At 34.9% G+C, this 20,004-nt stretch overlaps 1 protein-coding gene across 1 annotated transcript in view; it reads right to left on the bottom strand.

Annotated features, from left to right (window-relative positions):
- The window catches only part of Lrriq1 (leucine rich repeats and IQ motif containing 1), a 158,677-nt gene that overhangs the window by 124,881 nt on the left and 13,792 nt on the right, over nt 1–20,004 (bottom strand). Inside the window, 8 exon segments of the mRNA XM_087901977.1 lie at nt 2,381–2,531; nt 4,201–4,353; nt 8,755–9,888; nt 9,890–10,567; nt 12,949–13,023; nt 15,241–15,464; nt 17,268–17,385; nt 18,367–18,461. Of these exon segments, the coding sequence (XP_087758103.1) occupies nt 2,381–2,531; nt 4,201–4,353; nt 8,755–9,888; nt 9,890–10,567; nt 12,949–13,023; nt 15,241–15,464; nt 17,268–17,385; nt 18,367–18,461 (2,628 nt within the window).

Raw genomic sequence — 20,004 nt, 5'->3', positions numbered from 1 at the left:
TTTTCAAGAAACAACAGGGTAGCTTCACATAGAAACTAACGGTGATTGCAACAGTATGCACAAGCTCAAACCAAACAAAAATCACACACAGATGGGGGAAGGTGGGCATGAAATTCCAGAACCAGCTGCAGAGCTATTGACATTGGACAGCTACTGAAGAAGGGAGATTCAATGATTTTTCATAATGTATCTCCTGGTAGGTTGACAACATTGCAGGGAAGACCCTACCCCAGGACTAGGTAGATGACAACACAGCATCAGTGAAGAAGTCTTGTAAACACAGCTGAAATCCAAGTTGATCAAAGCCTTCTATCAGGCTTGGGGGAGCAACTTTACTGATGCCGCAAGGGAAGCACATGTACAAAGCCAGGAGGATTATGCCATACTTAGGTTTTGCCACAAATGAATGCATGAGTATAACAGCTAAGAGGATTGCTATAGATAAAGGACTTCAAGATTGTGATAAATGAAAAATGTTTATGATCCATGCTAGTATTCAAATAAATGTGACACTTTTGAGAAAATAAGAATATAGGATCACGTATTATTGGTTCATGTAAGGAATCATTACTAGGTTTACTGGGTACAACAATATTCTGTGGTTAAGTAAAAAAATATTCCTTTCCCAGAAACTGTTTCTTCAAACATGAAGATATAGAATCACAGTTAAGTATTCTTTTAAAAACTAAAATAGAAATAAAGAAAACTCAGGCAAGCACTGAATATATATAATGGACATGTCGAGTTTCTGTTGTATCATTCTATTTTCACAAATGTTTTAAGTCTTCCCACATCAAAGAAAGAAACAGCAAATATAAGTAAACACACAGAAGGAATGTTGAGAAATCTCAATAGAATGTGACCTGCATGGAGAGAAGGTTGACTTATCTCCTCAACATACTGCACTCCCAATAAATACATACTCCACTCCCACCAGATATTTCTATGTCAGTCAGGATTAATGGTGACTAGGATAGAAGAGGAGGTAAGGTGATACCCATGGGGTGAAGCAGACTTTTAGCTATTTGTAGAGCTATCAGAGCCAAACTTTCATCAAGTTCCCCAACTTTTTACAAACCTTGACTGTTTATTAACTGTTCAGTCCTTAACAGGGTCCTTTCAGTATCTGATTTTAAATTTGCAAAAAAAATTAAGTATTAATCTGTTCAACTGCATGGATTAGAAAGCTGCAGTATACATGAAGTATACAGCTGCAGATACACAGCTATGAACACTCATTTATGAGGTACTGGGTGCCTCATTGGAAATTTACCCTAATACACTATGTTGTGTGATGTTAGCAGCCTCAGTGAACGTAGAAAGAGTCAGTCAGATCAAGTGATCTATTTATTGAATAGCAAGTTAATAGGAACAAGCAAGTAAATAGGAAAATAGTATTGCAAATGCTGAGAAGTGGGGCAAGTACAGGTTCAATAAAATTAGGCCACAGATGTGAGTTTTAAATTCCCCAATGGAGTTTAATTCACCTCTATAAGGAAAAAAACAAAGAAAGGAATATCCTAACTTCAGAGACTACTAATGGCTCCTCATTTAGGACACAAGGTTTGTGTTGTTTTAACATACATTACAATAATGCCATTTTTATACTCTAGATGAAGTAGGAGTAAAATTAGCAAAATGAGCAAATCAGAGCAGTGGTCTACTATGTGTGTATGCATGTGTGTGTGTGTTTGTATATTTATGATGTGTAACATTATTGCACTGCAATTCACTATTTCACTAATGAGGACAGGTTGGTTCAAGAATCGGAGTGCCTTTACTTCCTTACAACTGAGATTATGAATGTATGCTCTCAAGCCTGATTTGTTTTTCCCTTCTCATGTGTATATATGGGTGTGCACATATGTGTATATAGTATGCAAGTTGTATGCATGTTAAAATACATATGGAACACTGTAGATAAATGTGCATGTGAAGGCCTAAGGTGGTTGTTGAAGTAATGATCTAGTATTCCTGATCCACCCTCTCATTCATTCAGAGAGAATCTCTATTAAAACAAGAACTCACTGATTAATCTTGAAAGATAGCTTGTACTGAGGATTCCTTGTCCTCTCCTTCAGTGACTGGGATTACAAGTAGGTTCCCATACTCAGGTATCATTTACATAGGTTCTCTGACCCAAACTCAATCCTAAGCTTGAACTGCAAGCATTTTTAAACCCTAAGCATCTCCCTCACATCTTCCCAGGATTGTTTACAGGGGCTCTGGAGGTCAGACTAGGACGCTCATGCCTGCCGGTCAACACTTTACCAACTGTGACATCGCCCCAGCTCTCAGAGAGGCTAATTTGAAAGTGGGTGAATGAAAAAAAAATAGAATTATGCCAAATAAATGTTGAAATATTTAAAATTGATCTTACTGATTCGAGTGATTTTGTTATGTGAAAGTTCGAGGTTTTGGATATTTGTGCATCCATCCAAACCATGAATAGACGTCAGCAGGTTATTATTAAGAAGAAGGACACAGAGATTTTCCAGATTTTCACAATTGATAGTCTCAATGTGGTTTTCCTGAAGCAGAGAAAGAGCAAATACAATAATTTTATTTCAATATCTTATAAATATAATACTTAATTCTTTCAAAATATTAAGCTTGAGATACGATGTCTAAACTGGCACATAAATTTCTAATTAATAAACTAATCATGTAACTAGCTATACTATGAAGAAGAAAAATTAATACACAAAAAATTGGCTATTTTTACATTGGTTCAATATTCTTCAAAAATATAGAGGATAATACAGCAAAATATTTGAACAACCCAAATAAGCACAGTGGAATATTAGTCAATGATGTTGTTTGTGTTTTCAGATGGGAGAGGTTGTGGTAATTAACTGAATCCCTGCTCACCATGATTCCTGAGTGGATGGGGGGGAGGGAACATCCCATTTTACTGCACATCTCTCTGACTTGTAAGGACCATGCTTTCACAAGTGTATCTGAGGAAGGGCACGGAGAAGCTGCTCGTCCACCATGCAGTTTATGAACTGATGGCATTAACTAAAGAAATTCTGTGGTCCTTGGGACGGGAGCCTATTTTCTATAGGCGATTCATAAAGAAGACACTGGGTGGCAGATTGTGAAGGAACATGAGTCGGAAAATCACCTAGAAACCAGACAACCCAGTATTGGCACACATGTGGTTCCCTCCCACATGAACGCACAGCTCAGCCAATGAAACACTGGATGACATGACATAGATGCTTGATGTGCACTGGCATACTAACACATGACTGCATCAAAGCTCACTCTTGGAAACAAAGAACCCCTAACAGTTACAAAATAGTCTAACCTTTGAGACTGCCTTATCAATAGCCTAAAAAAGTAGGATTTTGGATATTCTCAACCCAGCTAATATGTGATAATTATAAAATGTTCAGCCAAGCAGGCTTGGCTGCAGAATCACAGAAATCACAGGATATTTTTTTTTCCTGAAAAAATTAAAATGATTGTTTTTATTCTGAAAATAGTGGTACAAAATTCAATTATTTTAGTTGCTTAGACATCATACCATCTTAAGACAATTTAAACATGGTTGCCTGCAATCTTTGAGAGTAGAATATACTGTTTACACTTTGCTGATGATCTGTGTGCTTTACCAACTGCAGTTAGTAAACAACTAGTCTAGACATTTACGTTCTAAGTGAATATAACCAAACATGAGAAAATGGAAACTACAAATTTTAGAACTGATTTTCTTTTCACAGCAGGCTTTTAAAAGAAGCAACTGGTCACTTTGACAACCTGAATTGGAAATGTTAAATCTACAAAAGACCCTTAAGACAAGTTGTTCTTAAAAACACAAATTATTGCTGGGCGTGGTGGTGCACGCCTTTAATCCCAGCACTCAGGAGGGAAATAGGCAGGTGCAGGAGAATCTCTGTGAGTTCAAGGCTATCCTGGTCTGCAGAGTGAGCTCCAGCAAAGCCAGGTCTTAATATTATTTTAAAGATTGTTGTCATTTGCTACAGTTACCTCAACATTTAAAAAACAAAATCATTCATTACTGGCTCAGAATACCCTCAGCCTATCTACTCAGTCCCCTTAGGGCCGTGCTGCTTGTTTAAACCTCATGCATCAAGCTATTTTATTGCTTCTTCAAAATCATCATATCCGAAATCTAAACATGCAGCTAGTTAGTATCTATTGTATGGCAAATGATAAAAAGATGCAACTTGCCTGCGCATCAATGTATTTAAGGTTTCTGCAGCGGTTCAGGCCATGCAGAGAAGTTAAGCCACAGCGTCGGAGGGACAGAAGCTGAAGATTTGTGCACTCTGCCAGTGTAGAGAGGCTACAGCCGGGCAAATCCTGAAATGTAATGGCTGTGACCTAGAGATTTCAAAGAGACTGTAGTGAGCTACACTGTGGAACCGCATAATATAGATTCGCCTTGCCAGGTTCTAAGTAATTGTATATATAGAATCCTACCTTTTTTAGGAACTCAATTTCAGTCTACCTATCTGGTCTCGTTTTCTTGCAACATAGCAAGATAACTCATGCAATCATTCACAATCAATTCAAGTTGAAAGGTAAACATGAAAGCAATGTGGCAACCCCTTATTAAGTTTCTCCTTAATTTTTAGGAAATCTTCGTTGTTTTCAGGCTTTGAAATACTTTTCTTTGCATAATATAGCATAAAGGTCTATGCTATGTGTCTAAGAGTAGAGTTGAGATTCCTGGATCTCTGACAGAGACAGATAGTATTGATGGAGATACAACATTTGGCCCATTTCTTGCTTAACCAACAAAAGCAATAACATATTTCTTACACTTAGGTAAATAAAGATTCTATTTTCATAAGCATTTCAGAGTATACTGAGTATTCATTAGCTAAAGCAATCAACACAACAAATTATCTTTCAAATTTTTGGAATGAAAATATATCATCCACTTCAGTGACAATGGCAAATGCACTTCTTATTGAGTTGGAATGCAAACAGATAAGCTCTATAATTAGAAAGTTGGTCATGCACTAGAAAATGAAAACAATTAGACTCAGAATTGAATAACACAAAATTTGACAATTACAGATAGCTATGTAATAATGAAGGTAGATTGGCCATGACACAATTATTCTGCCTTACTTGATAACATGCCTATTCCAGTAAACTATATTGTCACAATCAGATTTTACTTACTTATGAGGGGTAAGCTCTCTAATTTCTGTGGTTCCATTTCATTACAATTCATGAATGAAAGTTATATTGGCACCTTGTTCTGGGGAGTTTTACAATATTTCTTTCACTTATTTGAACTTTTAAAAAATCTAAGATATAGGAATGTATCCTATACCACACCCTAAATTTTTCTAAATGTGTAACATCAAAATAAGTCTTCATATTCATTGTTTGACACATGCATCATAGAAATCACATGCTTTAAATCCCTCCAATCCAGGTAAATATAAAATTATTAATTATATGTGCCCATTAATGTTTAATCAGCTTGAAAAATATTAGTTGGCATAAGAGAGTTTGATTAAGTGGCTCTAAGATTTAAAAAAATAAATTGTTTCAACTTGGAGCAAAACTTCAATATATTTATAGCAGTCTTATTTTCTTTTCCTGTTATGGACAATATAAAAACATATTATAGAATGAACTGTTCCATCTATGAAACCTATGATCAATTCATTATCTTCATAATTATTAGTATTTTTCATTTAATCACACATATTTTCTCAAATATTATATATATATATATATATAAAAATCTCAAGACTGCTGTAATCTCTTAGAGATTCAATTATGAATTATCATTATGTTTAACCTAAGGAATGCACTTTACCATCCAACCTTCCAAAGGAGATGTTTGTTGTCAGGCTAGGCACAGAGATGTGAAACTAAATGACTAGAGAATCAAAGTAGAAATGTTACAGTGTTTGAATAAAACACTATGACAAACTACTTGTCAATCAGAAAAATTAAAGAAACTTTCTGGAACTAAAAAAAAGTATTTTCTAGTATCTCAGTATTTTCATGATATATTAAGACATATTTTTCACTTTTATAAAATACCTCTGAAACTTCAAAGAAAAATGTAGTTTGAGTAAGTAGATTTCGTGACAGAGAAAGTATGCTAGAGTCCTGGAGACCACAGTTAATCGAATCAGCCTACCTACCAGTGCTAAGCCATCACTTCAGAGACTCGAATAATAGGTAATATTTGCTCAATCAATTAACCAGAAAACCTAGTTCACATTTTAGGAGACGCTCAGATGATGAAGCATCACTCTAAAAGATATACAGAGAGCTACTTTCCCTTTTGGAGTTCTCAATAAGGAACATGACTTGAATAGAAGACACACATATCCAGGAGAAAGGGGAGTACTCTCCTCATTGATAGGGAAGAGACCAGCTAGTAACAAGGACCAATAACCGGGTTCCTCTAAATTAAGCTTTATTTTCAAAGCAGTTCACACTAGAAGTGCCACCTGTAGCTAGCTCTCAGTTATGTACATGAGGTAACTTTTGCAAGTAAAAGGCACTGTTGTCATAATGAAAAGTCTGAAACAAACTTGGGGAAAGAAAACCATAGAAAGAATGGGCCCAGAAACAGTGTCATCCAAGTAAAAACACTGAAGAACCACAGAGATCTGTATGCAGCTGCACAGAGCTGGTAGCCAAACAATGACTAAGAAACTTCACTCCGTAAGTTCCAACTCTTGTTCCCTATGTGGATTTTCTTCAACTGAGATGCCTCTTCTGAACCTCACCACCAGCTGGAAATAGTGGTGTAGCCCTGCAATTCCAAGCTCAGAGGGTTGAGGCAGGAGCATAACACATTTAGTCCACCAAGACTGCACAGTGAGCTCAAAACTAGCCTGGGAAATTCCGTGAGACCCTGTCTCAAAATATTTTTTTCTTACCAAAGGGCAAGGCACACAGTTAAGTTGTCGGGTTCTTGCTAGCATAGGTCAGTTCTGAATACACAAAGAAAGTAAATCAACAAACCCAATTAATTTATTTTCCTTTCACAGAACACACAGGAATCTTATTTACGGCAGCCAAAATTTATGGAGCATTTCTTTACTTATGTTCCATAGGGACAAAGGCTCCATTTTCTGTTCAGCTCACCAATAATTATTGGTCAAATATATTAGACAAATGAAAAACTTCCAAGTGAATAAAACCCTGTTTGTTTATTAGTATTTTGATTTGTCCAGGCAACGGTCTATATAAAAAATGGAATGCGGTCTGGAGGGTAGCCTGATCGGGGAAGACTTGAGTGGCATACACAAGGGCCCAACCTAAAGCAATAAAAAAGACAAGCACTGTAGTAGACAAGTACATGGGATATGGGGAAGGTGTACATGAGTTTTAGGTCAGTGTGTGTGCCGTGGTGAGAGGCTGTCAATGTTCTCTTTAAATAAACGTTAAGTCATTAAAGGCCATGAAGCGATAAAATATTTTAATAAAAAGGTCTTATAAAAGATCTGGGGTCACTTGTGAATAGCTTACTGTCTATAGGCTTGTTCTATTATATAAGAGGACACTCTTCATCCACCCTCATGATGTATGGACTCGTGTCCTCTGAGGTAGTTAATCTTCAGAAACACGGTCCCGTATAGAAGTCAAAATAGGTCCTACTTGTCTCAGGGTACGGATACAGTGACGCCTATCAGATTATTGGTAATTGTCCTTCCATTCTATTTTGAGGACGTGATGCCAGAAGTCGACCTCCTACTCCAACTGAGACACAAAAGGGCTGTGATTTGGAGCCTCTCCCTAGCACGTGTTGGAGTTTGCCTTCACACTGATGGATGGAACTTGTATCTCTCTTCTGTGCATAATCAGCTTCCATGTGTGATATGTAATCTTAGGGCCCAGTGTCTCTAGATATTCTATAGCACAAAAAATAGAATTCCAAAGGTCTCTTGAAAATCAGGGTTCTTATGATCTTAAATATCTACCCGGATTGTATCTAACATTAGTTGCCTGAAATTTGATTTTTAGCTACAGTGACGGTTGGATCTCACCATATACAATCTACCCTAATAATCAAGTGATAGAAGGCGGCTATAAACTTAATTCCTAAAACTAATTTTTTTTTTAAAAAAAATATTGTTTTCATGCATCTAAAATAAATTTAACTAAATATATTTGACTTTCAAGCCTCAGTTAAATAATAATTGTAACTTGTTTGAGGCACTTTATAATCAAAATTCCTTATACATAGGTTTCTATGTCAAGTTCATTTGATATCATGTTCTCCAAAAAATAAAATTAGTTGGACTTAATGAAAACTATGCTGTTTCCAGCCTCTGTATATTTCAACTATATGGCATATGGCTACATAACATTGCCACACGGGAAATCTAGGGTATGTCATCCTGTTATTACCTCTTTCAATGCAGTAACCATTTTCGTGTGAATGTAGGCAGAGTGTTTGCCCCAATCTGGACTAAACTCCTGAACAGCACAAGCACTGTGTCCTTGTATAATTCCAACCATAATTTCCAGATGTTCATACAGGGCCTTGAATCAGGACTCAAGACATTGAAAAGTATAAATCAAAGCTCTTTAGACTGCTGAAGTGGGTAAGGTCCTGAAAAATTTTACTCACGATCTTAAAAATATAAGCCCTCTGAAACAAGACAGCGTGTCTTTAGTAATGTCATCAATGGAGAGGCATAATTCTTACACATAAAACCACTGAAAGGCAAAATCACATTTTATAAAATTAACTTTTCACTCGACATAAACATATCATTGCCAGATTATAAATACCTGCTGTAAAGTCTTCCAAGGGCCATGCTGAAGGATAGCAGATGTATCCAAAGGAGGCATTGTATCTGCGGGACACTTCACTAGTCTCTTTTTCTTAATGATTTTCTTGAGTTGATTTTGTTCGAGGATTTCAGACCAAGGTTTAAATGATTTCATCCAAGCTAATCTCCTTTCCTCAACCGAAGATAAAATGGTTATCTGTGACACAGAGCAGGCTAGGACACTGTCGTTTTCAGCCTTAGCTTGCTTCCATTGCTTGGGAACATCTTTACTCTCAACTTTGGGAGAGTCCCCTTCTTCAGTGTCCAAGGGGCTATTAGCACTGTGACTGCCAGACTCTACAGTGGGAGCCAGTTTTCTTGAGACAGAACCCTGCTGGTTTGTCTTGTCTTCTGTATGCACCAAGGCATCTGAGGTACTGACGACAGAATTGCAAGTCGGCACATTGTCTTTTAGAATTTCCTCAACTCTTTTTGATTTTAATTCAATTTCGTTGTCTTCTAGCCTCACATTTCTTTCTATAGGTTCTGGATTTTTTAATAATAGTGACAGTGGGTCTTTTTGCACGGGAATATTTGAAGAATAATTCTCCTCATTCAAAGATCCATCTTGCTCTGTGGTGTCTGTTTTTTCTATCTTTTCAGCCAATCTCTCTTGATTATCTGTTATGATATCCTGTTCTTCATTATTGACTTCTTCACTCATTTCTTGCATGTTTTCAGACATTATTTGGGTTTCTTGTCTCACACTCTCCTTTGTGGCATGCTCTACATTTTCCTTATTTTGAGTTTGAGGCTTTAGTTCTTGTCTCACACTCTCCTTTGTGGCATGTTCCATATTTTCCTTATTTTGAGTTTGAGGCTTTAGTTCTTGTCCCTGGCACTGTGCATTGACGTTTTCCTTCAGGTCTGAGTTTTTCAATTCATTATTTTGGTCTATATTTTCAAAGTTAATTTCTTGGGTAGCCAATTTTTCTGAATATTGTTTCTTTGGTAAGTTTTCACTTTTTTCATTCATTTTTAATTTTGGTACATTGTCATTTTTTTCAATCATTTTTAATTTTGGTAAGTTTTCATTAATTTTTAATTTTGGTATGTTTTCATTAATTTTTAATTTTGGTAAGTTTTCATTTTTTTTCATTTGTTTTTAATTCTGTCAAAATTCCCTGGCTTGGTTTCAATGTTACTCCCATTGATTCTGTCAATGCAAGCTGTTTATGCACATTTTCTCTCTTGGTTGACTGCTGAACCAGACAAACATCTTCATGCTCCTTTGAGTTGGTGTTCGCTAATTCATCGGCTATAGCATCCTTACCCTTTGACATATTTGTGACACCTATCTGCTTGGTATGACTGTCCTCCTTCTTTAAAGCACAGGTAATGACCATTGGATGGTAGACATCTTCCCTTGGTCTCACTTTGTCCTTGTTTCGTTGTTCCTCTCTTTTTTGTCTCAGGATGTTCTTTTTCTCTTCGTATTCCCTTTCCCGCCTCTTTCTTTCCTCGAGCATTTTCTTCTTTCTCTCCTCCTCAATCCTCCGCCCCTCTTCAATTCTTTTTCTTCTCTCTTCCTCCTTCTGTCGGATCTTTGCTTCCTTCTCTTTCCACTCCTGTTCTTTCCTTTTCTTATTTTCAATTTGCTCTCTTATGATTGGGCTATATTTTCGGTAAGTTACAAATGCTCTATATTTAGCTTGGATTTTTACAGCTGCATTATGCTGCAATTTTAGCAAACGTGCTTTTTCTCTTTCCTGTAGCTCACTTAATCGTGTTCTTTCCTCCTCCATTTGTAAATCCAAGTTTCTAATGAGTTCCTAAAACGAAGTAAGATACATAGTAATGAGCATCAGCTGAACTGGCAATTTTATAAGTAGATTAAAAGTAACACAAAATCTAAATCCAGAGTCAAATTACTATAAAGCTCATTGAGAAAAAAGTCACTTATTTTATAGGAAGTTAGTTTTTTTTAAATATATACACAATTGGGAAATATTGGGAAATTGATAATATTCTTTTAAAGTATGAGCCAATGAGTTAACAAGTAAGGTATTGTCTGCAGGTAGAAAGCATTTGAAATCAAAACGATAGAGGAAACACAAAGGGAGAAACAAGCCAAAGTCCACAGGACTCAACTTCCTGGGAGGGATGATGTAATAATGGAAACTAAAACAAAAGTAAAAAGACACAAGTAATTCAGCAAACTTTAAAGAATATTAGCAAGTAGGGCAAGTTAACAAGTAGGAGGAATAAACATTACATACTGGATTAAGTCCTCAACATAAAGATAAGCTTTATGAATAATATATACACTAGAATGATTTTCCACTCCAAAAAAAAAAAGAAATCAAGAAAAATGAAAAATGAATGGCTGGGTGGCTGATGGTCTAAAGAAAAACATTTAAAAAAGCTTTTATTTATTTCAAATCAATAAGATATATATGTATATCTTATTATTATTATGCAGATAAACACAAAATAAAGGAATAAGACAGATAAACACAAGAGACTTACATATGATCAGTAGGCATCCCAGAATAAAAATCTGAAAATAACTAAAGGGCTAAAACTATTATAAATTATTTTTTGTACACAAATACAAATATACAATTTCTTGTAAACTAATACACATAAGTCATAGGAAAAACATCAAAGTTAACTCTACAGCCTATCTCTCAACACACACATGACACATTTACACAGATACACAAAGTACAGAAATCTCCATGCACGCATGCATTCTTTTTTTTTTTTACTTTTACCCACTTAGCAAAATGTTTGACATACAGTTAAAAAAGACTAAATCTGTACAGACCTATATATAATGTGAAAAATCTTAAAGCTTCAAAAGAATATAACCATAACATTTGCAATCACTAAAATGAATAAATATGCAATCTAATTATAACATTGAATTGTCAGGAGTCAGAAGAAATTGGCCTGGCTTTTAAGATCAAAGTAAAAACTAAAATAAAAATACTTTTTGCTTGGTAAAAATTGGAAAAATTTTCCTATTCAAAACTGGTTTTTCTGATCCAAAAATATATAGCAGTAAATGTCAAATGAACACAAAAAACAGAGAGAGACCCAGGAACTAAAGAAAACTAAGGAGAAAGAACGCCATGGAGTCACACAATTGCTACCTTTCTTCTTCCTTAATTTTACTTTTGAAGTCAGATATTAGTCTCAGATTTTCTTCATATGTTTAAGGTAGTGCATGTTGTTACTATAGATTCTTCCGATGGTTCCTTGTTCTGGGGCTTGAATTTTAGTAATTACACTAGTCTATTTCTGCACGTCATTTCCACAGTATGTATTACTATCGTGCATCACCATCTTTGAGTATTTATTTTAGAACTGTATTTAAAAGCAACCCCGCGTTGACCATTATACCTTTACCTATCTCTTATGATTCGCACACTCTCTCTTCTTTCAAGGTTACTATCACAGTATTAGATCTTTTCACAAGTGTTTTCCAGGCTGTTTTCTATGTTTCCTATTTTGTTGTCCTTTCTGTTCACCACTTTGAACATTCTTGTTAAACTCTCTTCTGCTTCACTAATGCCCCATTATATATTGAATATAGTGTCACACTCATTCATGAAATTTTAATGTTAACATTGAATTTTCATAGACCATACATTTACTACTTTGTGATATATTATAAGTTTCTTTTATACATCATCTGTTTAATTGTTCAGCTATTGAATGAGAGTTGTGGTTACTTTCATGGATCCATCTTATCAAACATTTGGATGGCATGTCACTTATGTATTTTCCTCTTTTCATTCAAAGGATATTTCTATCTACAAGTCTAGTGATGTTTACATTTAAATACATATAATATAAACCTTCCTTTGCCGGAGTGTATAAAGGGAAGACTTAAAAAATACAAAGAAAGGAAGCCATGAGCAGTAGGATAACATTAATTTATCTATTCTGTATTGGAGATTTAAATGAAAATTTGATCTATTTTATATGGGTAATGTTTAAGTAAAGTTATATAAAAATTATGGGAACCAACAAAAAATAAACTGAAATATTTATGATAGCTATATTACCTTAAACTCAAAATCCTTTGATACACTCAACCAATTGTGTCAAGATAAAGTAATCAGTAATGTTTCTTCAAATCTTCAAATATTATGGAATGTTCAAATGGAAAACAATATATGAATGCAAAACAACAAATACACACCTCATGTTGTCTATATTTTTCTTTCCATATTTTCTCTTCTTGATGAAGTTCATCATTCATTTTATCCTGATCTTGCTGAATGTAGAATAACATGAGAGTATTATTATATTCAAAGATCAAAAACATATTCATTATATAAGATTCTTTCAAGACATTTATTGACAAGGATTAAATGTGAAAATCTCTTTGCATCATCAGTTATTAATAATGAAAACTCAAGATGACTCTTGAGAGATGATACCTCTTAATGATACAAAGAAGTGCTGAAGGTATCACTAGCCCTGATCACACTGTACTACAGACCACAGAACTATAGTAATAGAAACAGCATGGTAATAGCACAAAGACCGACATGTTGGTCGGAACCAAATTGAAGAAGAGGACATAAATATACACCCCTAAACATATCTGATTTTTTTATTTAAAAAAAACAGAAATACATATTGGAAAAGAGACAGCATTTTCAACATTTCATTGAAACTGGATGGCTGCATGTGGAAGAATACAAATAAATTCATACTTAACACCTTGCATAAAACTCAACTCCAAAGGGATCAAAGGCCTAACCCTAAGGTCAAATACATTGACTAGCAAATCTATTGCCTTCCAGATTTGTCCTGAGTTCCTCTGGCAAATTTCTTGTGCCTCAAATTCTTTCCCAGAGTTCTTTTCTCTACCCGGAAATCCTACCTATCCTCCCCTGTCTAGCAATGGCCATTCAGCTACTTATTAAACCAATAAGAAGGTTTAATAGGCAGGGAAGTGAAGCAGAGACACATATTCACAGTGTACAAAAAGATTATCCCACAATGACAGCATTCATCTCTCTGGTGACAGAGGAGACAGTGTGACTAAATGCCTTCTGCTCCTAAAGTCATAGATTTCTGACCAAGCTGGACTGTTCTTAAATCTGTATCCAAATAACCTCTTCCTTCTATAAAGTGCTTTCATCAGGTATTTCATCATAACCATGAGAAAAGTAAGTGTATTTCAGTATATATATATATATATATATATATATATATATATATATATATATATATATATATATATATGGGCAAAGTAACTTAAAATGCAGAGAAGTGGAGACTGAGCATCTGGCAGAATGAAAAGCAAAGAGGTAAAGCAAGAAAGGACAAGTTCAGACACTGTGGGATACAGGATGAGAAATCAGGTGAAACTTATAACTGATGCAAAAGACAGGAGCAGTGGCAATCCTGAGGGAGCAGATGCTGAGTGGAGTTCTGTAAGATAGATGATAGAAGCTTCTAATGATGGACAAGAATTATAACCAAGAATGCAATGAAGTATTACTAGGAAGACATTCAGTTCTGTATTTTGAATCCATTATAAAAATGTTGAAAAATCCCATGCAAAAGCTTCCAAACTCCACGGAATAATAAAGTACACATTTAGGAATTTATTAGCTCTAAGAATAACTCATTTCAGTGAAACGTGATGAAAAAATAACTCTTAGTTTCAAAAATTAAGCTACAATCATGGACAACAGAGACTAGTATCATTCAAACATGTACCTGAGGGTTTATCTTCCATGGAAACAGAAAGAGAAAAATAGCATAGTAGAATTGATAATGAGGTATCATTTTAAAATGAAAACATCACTACTCAATTTAATGAAGCACTTCTGTGTAATTCAGTAAATATTTCTCCAACTAACTCTATGTAGAGCATTCAAAACCCCTGAATTCTGCACAACACACAAACCAACCTTAGAGAAGAGCAAAATTAGATTTTGTCTCTACACATGCACACAATCCAAATTCCAAATTCTCTAAATTTACCAATAAGCTATTAGTACAATTTTACTTTTTAGATATCAACTTAGACACACCCAACAATTAGAAAAGCACACTGAACAGTCTACAGTGAATAAACTTAGCTTAAGTTAGCGGCAGGACAGAGAATGTCACTGAAATTACTGAACTACTTTAACTTAATATGTCTTTTATAATGTGTCATATGACAGTCATTGCAAAGAATACATTATATAATCAAAGGACCTGTCTTTTCCTGTTACTCAAAAGCTATGGAAAAGAATTAGATTATGCTGCAAATTTTAGATTATGTAGGATATTTCTTGAAATTCTATAATCCCCAGTGGCTTCCAAGATTAAAAGCTCCCATTTGAAATTCTAATGGATCATGATCAGGCATTTCCTCATCAAGAGTGATTAAAAGCCACATAGTAACTTCCTCCATTGATATCACAGCCAGACATCAGTACCTTTCAGAGGTACCTATGCTCTTCGTACGAGCTGAAAGACACCATACCTTCTGAAGGGTTTCTAATTTTTCCTTTTCAACTTCAAACTGTTTCATCCAGCAATGTCTCTTTTCATCATCTTCTCGAAATTTCTGTTTTTCTCTATCACTCTGAGCGTCGAGTGTTTCTTTATCCTTTTTTTCGAGTTCTTTTTGTTTGTCCTGCCAAGCTTCAAAAGACTTTCTACATCTTTCTTCTACTTCAAAGTATCCAAAACTCAAATCAGCATCATCTGCATTCATTCAGAGAAACATAAGTACTCTTCTTGAGATTAACTTATCATACTGATTTAGTTTACTATATAATTACACTGCAAAAGCATATTACCAAAGTAAATACATTTTGAAATGTAAATGGATATCAACTGTGACACTTCGCATGTTCATGATTTCAACTGGTTTTACATGGAAATTCCATTACTGTCAATAAGGAAGTCCAATAACTTTTTAAAAATATTCCCTAAAATTTAGAATAATGTTGCATTTATCTGTGCCTGTGAATACGGAGTTAAGCGACAGAGTTAAGAGATATTGTTCAGGATTGCTTTGGTTGACGGTCTTTTGTACTTCCATAAGAATTTTAAGATTTTTAAAAATTTCTTTGGAGTATTACATTGAAATTTTTATGAGAATCATAGAGAATCTGTTAGTTGATTATGGCCATTTTTAATAAAGTTATTGCTACCTACTATGTATATGGTTTCTTCTTCAAATTCTTTTGTCAGTGTTTTTTTTTTAATTTTTCTTTTTAGAATTTCTCACATGTATTTAAAGTTGTCATTGTATGGTATGTTGACTTATTGTATGTCAGCTTGATACAAGCAAAAATCATCTGAGAGGAAGAAACCATATTTATAAAAATATCTCCATAAGATTAGGTTGTGGACAAGCCTGTAAGGCCTTTTTTTGTAATTAGTGCTGTTGATATGGGAACCTATTTTGAGTGGGGGTCACCCCTATAGTTCTGGAATCTCTATGAAAGCATGAAGAGGAAGGTATTGGAAAGCAAGCCAGTAAGAAACATCTCCATGGCTTCTGCATCAGCTTCTGACTCTAGGTTTCTACCCTGTCTGAATTTCTGTCCTGACTTCTTCCAGTGGGAAAAGTGACTAGAAGGAAGACACCAAATAAACCCTTTCCTCTCCAACTTGAGTTTGGTCATGGCGTTTCATCATAACAGTAGGAACTTGAACTAAGACACGTGGTGAACGAGATGGCTTCCCTCATTTCTTTCTTAGTTTGACTGTCTTAGTATCCAGGAAGGATGTTGATTTGAGTAGGTTAATTTCATAGCCTGACATTTTGTTAAATATGTTTGTCACCTCTAAAAGGTTTCTGGTGCATTTAGAATCATGTATATCAAATCATGTATTCTGCAAGTAGAGGTATTTTGACTTATTCTTTTCATACTTATATCCATTTGATTTTCTTTGTTTGATCTAGCTAAGACATCAAGAACTATATATTGAAAGGGTGTTCAGCAGAGATACTTTGATTTCTTATGATCTTAATGCGAATGTCTCAAATTTTTCTCCATATAACATGATGATGACTATCAATTTGTCACAGGCAGCCTTTATTATGCTGAGACAAATTTCTTCCATCACAAGTCTCAAAAACATATTTTTTTTTAATCACAGGATGCTGGAGTCATTCACAGATTCTTTCAGCATCAATTGAAATGATGATACAATTTCCGTCCTTGAGTTGACTTATACACTGATAAGTATATTGATTTACATGTGTTGAAATATCCTAGTCTATCTGAAATGAAGCCAATATGATGGCAAATGACTTTTTAAAACTAACTAAAGTTTCATATTGTTTTTATCCTTACCCATCTCCCTTCCAACTCACCCCATGCCCTTTCGGTGTGTTAGTGAATTCAACTTGAAAGAATTTTATTGAAAACTAATGACTTTCAAATTTTAAAAATTTTGTAATTGTGTGTTTACAAGTGCCACAAAGAATAAAATTCAATGCACTTTGATACACAACATAATTTTTTTTGCAAATATAACTAGAATATTGCCCACCTGGTAAAATATATTCATCCATGGATGTGTCAAGAGGAACTGTCTCAGGAACCGAAACAGACCTGGCAGAATCAGTTAGACTTCTCATAAATTCTTCCTTTTCTATTACAGATAATATCTAAGAGGTTGAAATGGTATCTTTATTATTTAATTATTAAAGAAAGACAAAATAGAATAAAACTATGATTTTAATATTTCTAAATATTCATAATGAAAATTTGATATACTGCAAATCCTTTCAAATACATACTTAATTATTTTTATAAGTATATTTTATTCTCATAACTTGCTTCCTGATGGATTTCTATCTTTTTTATCTATAGTGATTGTTCATGTGCATAGGCTATTAAAGTATTTAGTATAATAAAAAGAGAATTATCATTTATTTAAATGTGACTTGTGCACATAGTTTTGACTAAGTATATTATATATATATAATTATATTCAATGTACTTTAAAATAAACAGGATATCTTCAAGGAGAAAAAAAATCAAAATTGGTACTTCAAATCTTAGGGTTAATAAAAAGGAAGCAAAATATTTTCAAGCTGTACTCCAATACAAACTAGGAACAGAACTAGAAAAAATAGACCAATATTATAACTGAATCTAAGAAGAAAGTCTTTCAAAAACATTCTTCATAACGTATTTTGGGGGTTTCTATCTATAAAATGCTAGACTTGACTTTGATATTTCCAGAAATTTTATTCTGTGTTTTTTCCCAAAAGTAATGTAAAATCTTCCATTTTCTATATTCTCTGAAGTATTTAAAACAATGTTGTGAAATTACTTCTTTCACAAGAAAAACAATTAGCACTATAATATATTCATTTTCTTGCTCCAAAAATTATAAATACAAGATTAATATTTTACTGCTCTGTGTATATGAACATTTATATCCCAAATACTTATGATAAATCACTACCTTAATGACAGAAATTTGTGTAGTTTTATATAATATGCCAGAGGATACCATGAAATCAAAGACTATTTGCTTAAAATAATCTAAGTGAAGTTAATAAACTAATTTTCAATGTAAGGAAAATATAACAAATTCCTAAGTGCAATGTGAGTATTTCATTTGGATGTTAAATGCATACCTTCATTAACTGTTCAGAATCTGCTTTTGATTCAGCTGATGATCCAGTCCTCCTCAAATGCATATGACTGTTAGAAACTGTACCATAAATACAACCTAGAAAAAAATTATTCAAATTTCAAATATTAGAATATGTGTCAAAACCTCAAACCTTTTAATTACCCTTTATCTTCATTTCTATCAATATATTCCACCAGTAACAGTAACTCCACAGAATAGAGAATAATTATTAAAAAGTTGTAAGAGCCCCCCATCCCCCTGGGGTCGCAGGATCTCCCCAGAGCTGCTCCCTTGCACGCTGAGCCTGGGCTGTGGGCTCAGCCCAGCAGGGGCAGTTCCTGTGCTTTGAGAGCCTGCCTGAGCACAGGCAGGCTCTGTGTCGGCTTAGACACATTCCTGGCCAGCAAGAGACAGTGAACTTCTAGCAGACATCCATTGGAGGAGGGGTGAGTTTGCTCCTGGCCCGAGGACTTCGGCTAGGAGGAATTCAGACTTTACCCGCCCCCCTCGACTTTCTAGTCGCCCTGCAGTGGTGGCTCCACCCTGCGGAGCTCTCCCAAATCCCATCCCAGCCTTCATCCAGGTACACCTTCCTCTCTTCCCCCCATCACCCTGGGGGTCACAAGATCTCCCGAGAGCAGCTCCCTTGCTCGCTGGGCCTGGGCTGTGAGTGCAACCCAGCAGGAGGGAGTCCCTGTGTTTCAATAGACTGCCTGAGGAAAGGTAGACCTTCTGTCAGTGAAGTCCCTGCCCAACAAGGGAACCTGACCTGGTACCAGAAGATCCAATATAGAGCATTTGAAGAAAGAGATGGGCAGACACCAAGGCAAGAACTCCTCCAACAATCTAAAAAACAACATGAAATCACTAGATTCTAACGACCCTACAATAGAAGGACCTGAACCTCTTAATTCAGAAGAAGTGGAAAAAAGTGTCATTATGAAAGCAATAGAGTCCCTTAAACAGGATATGAATAACTCCCTTAAAGAACTGGATGAGAAATACAACAAAAAGATTGAAGAAATGAGTAAAGAAATGGATGAGAAGTATAACAAAATGTTCGAAGAAATGAGTAAATCCGTGAATGATACACTGGGAAACCAAGAAAAATCAATCAAACAGGTAATGGAAACAGTTCAGGAATTGAAAACTGAAATGGAGGCAATGAAGAAAACACAAAACGAGGGCTGGCTGGATATGGAAAATCTAGGTAAACGAACAGAGACTACAGAATCAAGAATAACCAATAGGATACAAGAGATGGAAGAACGAATCTCACAGTCTGAAGATACCATAGAGAAAATAAATGCTCTGATCAAAGAAAACAGCAAATCCAACAAATTCTCATCACAAAACATTCAAGAAATTTGGGACACAATAAAAAAACCAAATCTAAGAATAATAGGGATTGAAGAAGGAGAAGAACTGCAGATCAAAGGCCCAGAAAATATATTCAACAAAATTATAAAAGAAAACTTTCCCAACCTAAAGAATGATATTCCTATGAAGGTTCAAGAAGCATACAGAACACCGAATAGACTTGATCAAACAAAAAAAAAAAAAATCCCCTCGCCATATAATAATCAAAACACAAAACACACAGATTAAAGAAAGAATATTAAGAGCTGCAAAGGAAAAA

The sequence above is a fragment of the Myodes glareolus genome, chromosome 26 (assembly GCF_982192425.1).
Source record: "Myodes glareolus chromosome 26, mMyoGla1.1, whole genome shotgun sequence".
NCBI classification, from domain to species: Eukaryota; Metazoa; Chordata; class Mammalia; order Rodentia; family Cricetidae; genus Myodes; species Myodes glareolus.
This window is presented reverse-complemented; position numbering and strand designations above follow the sequence as displayed.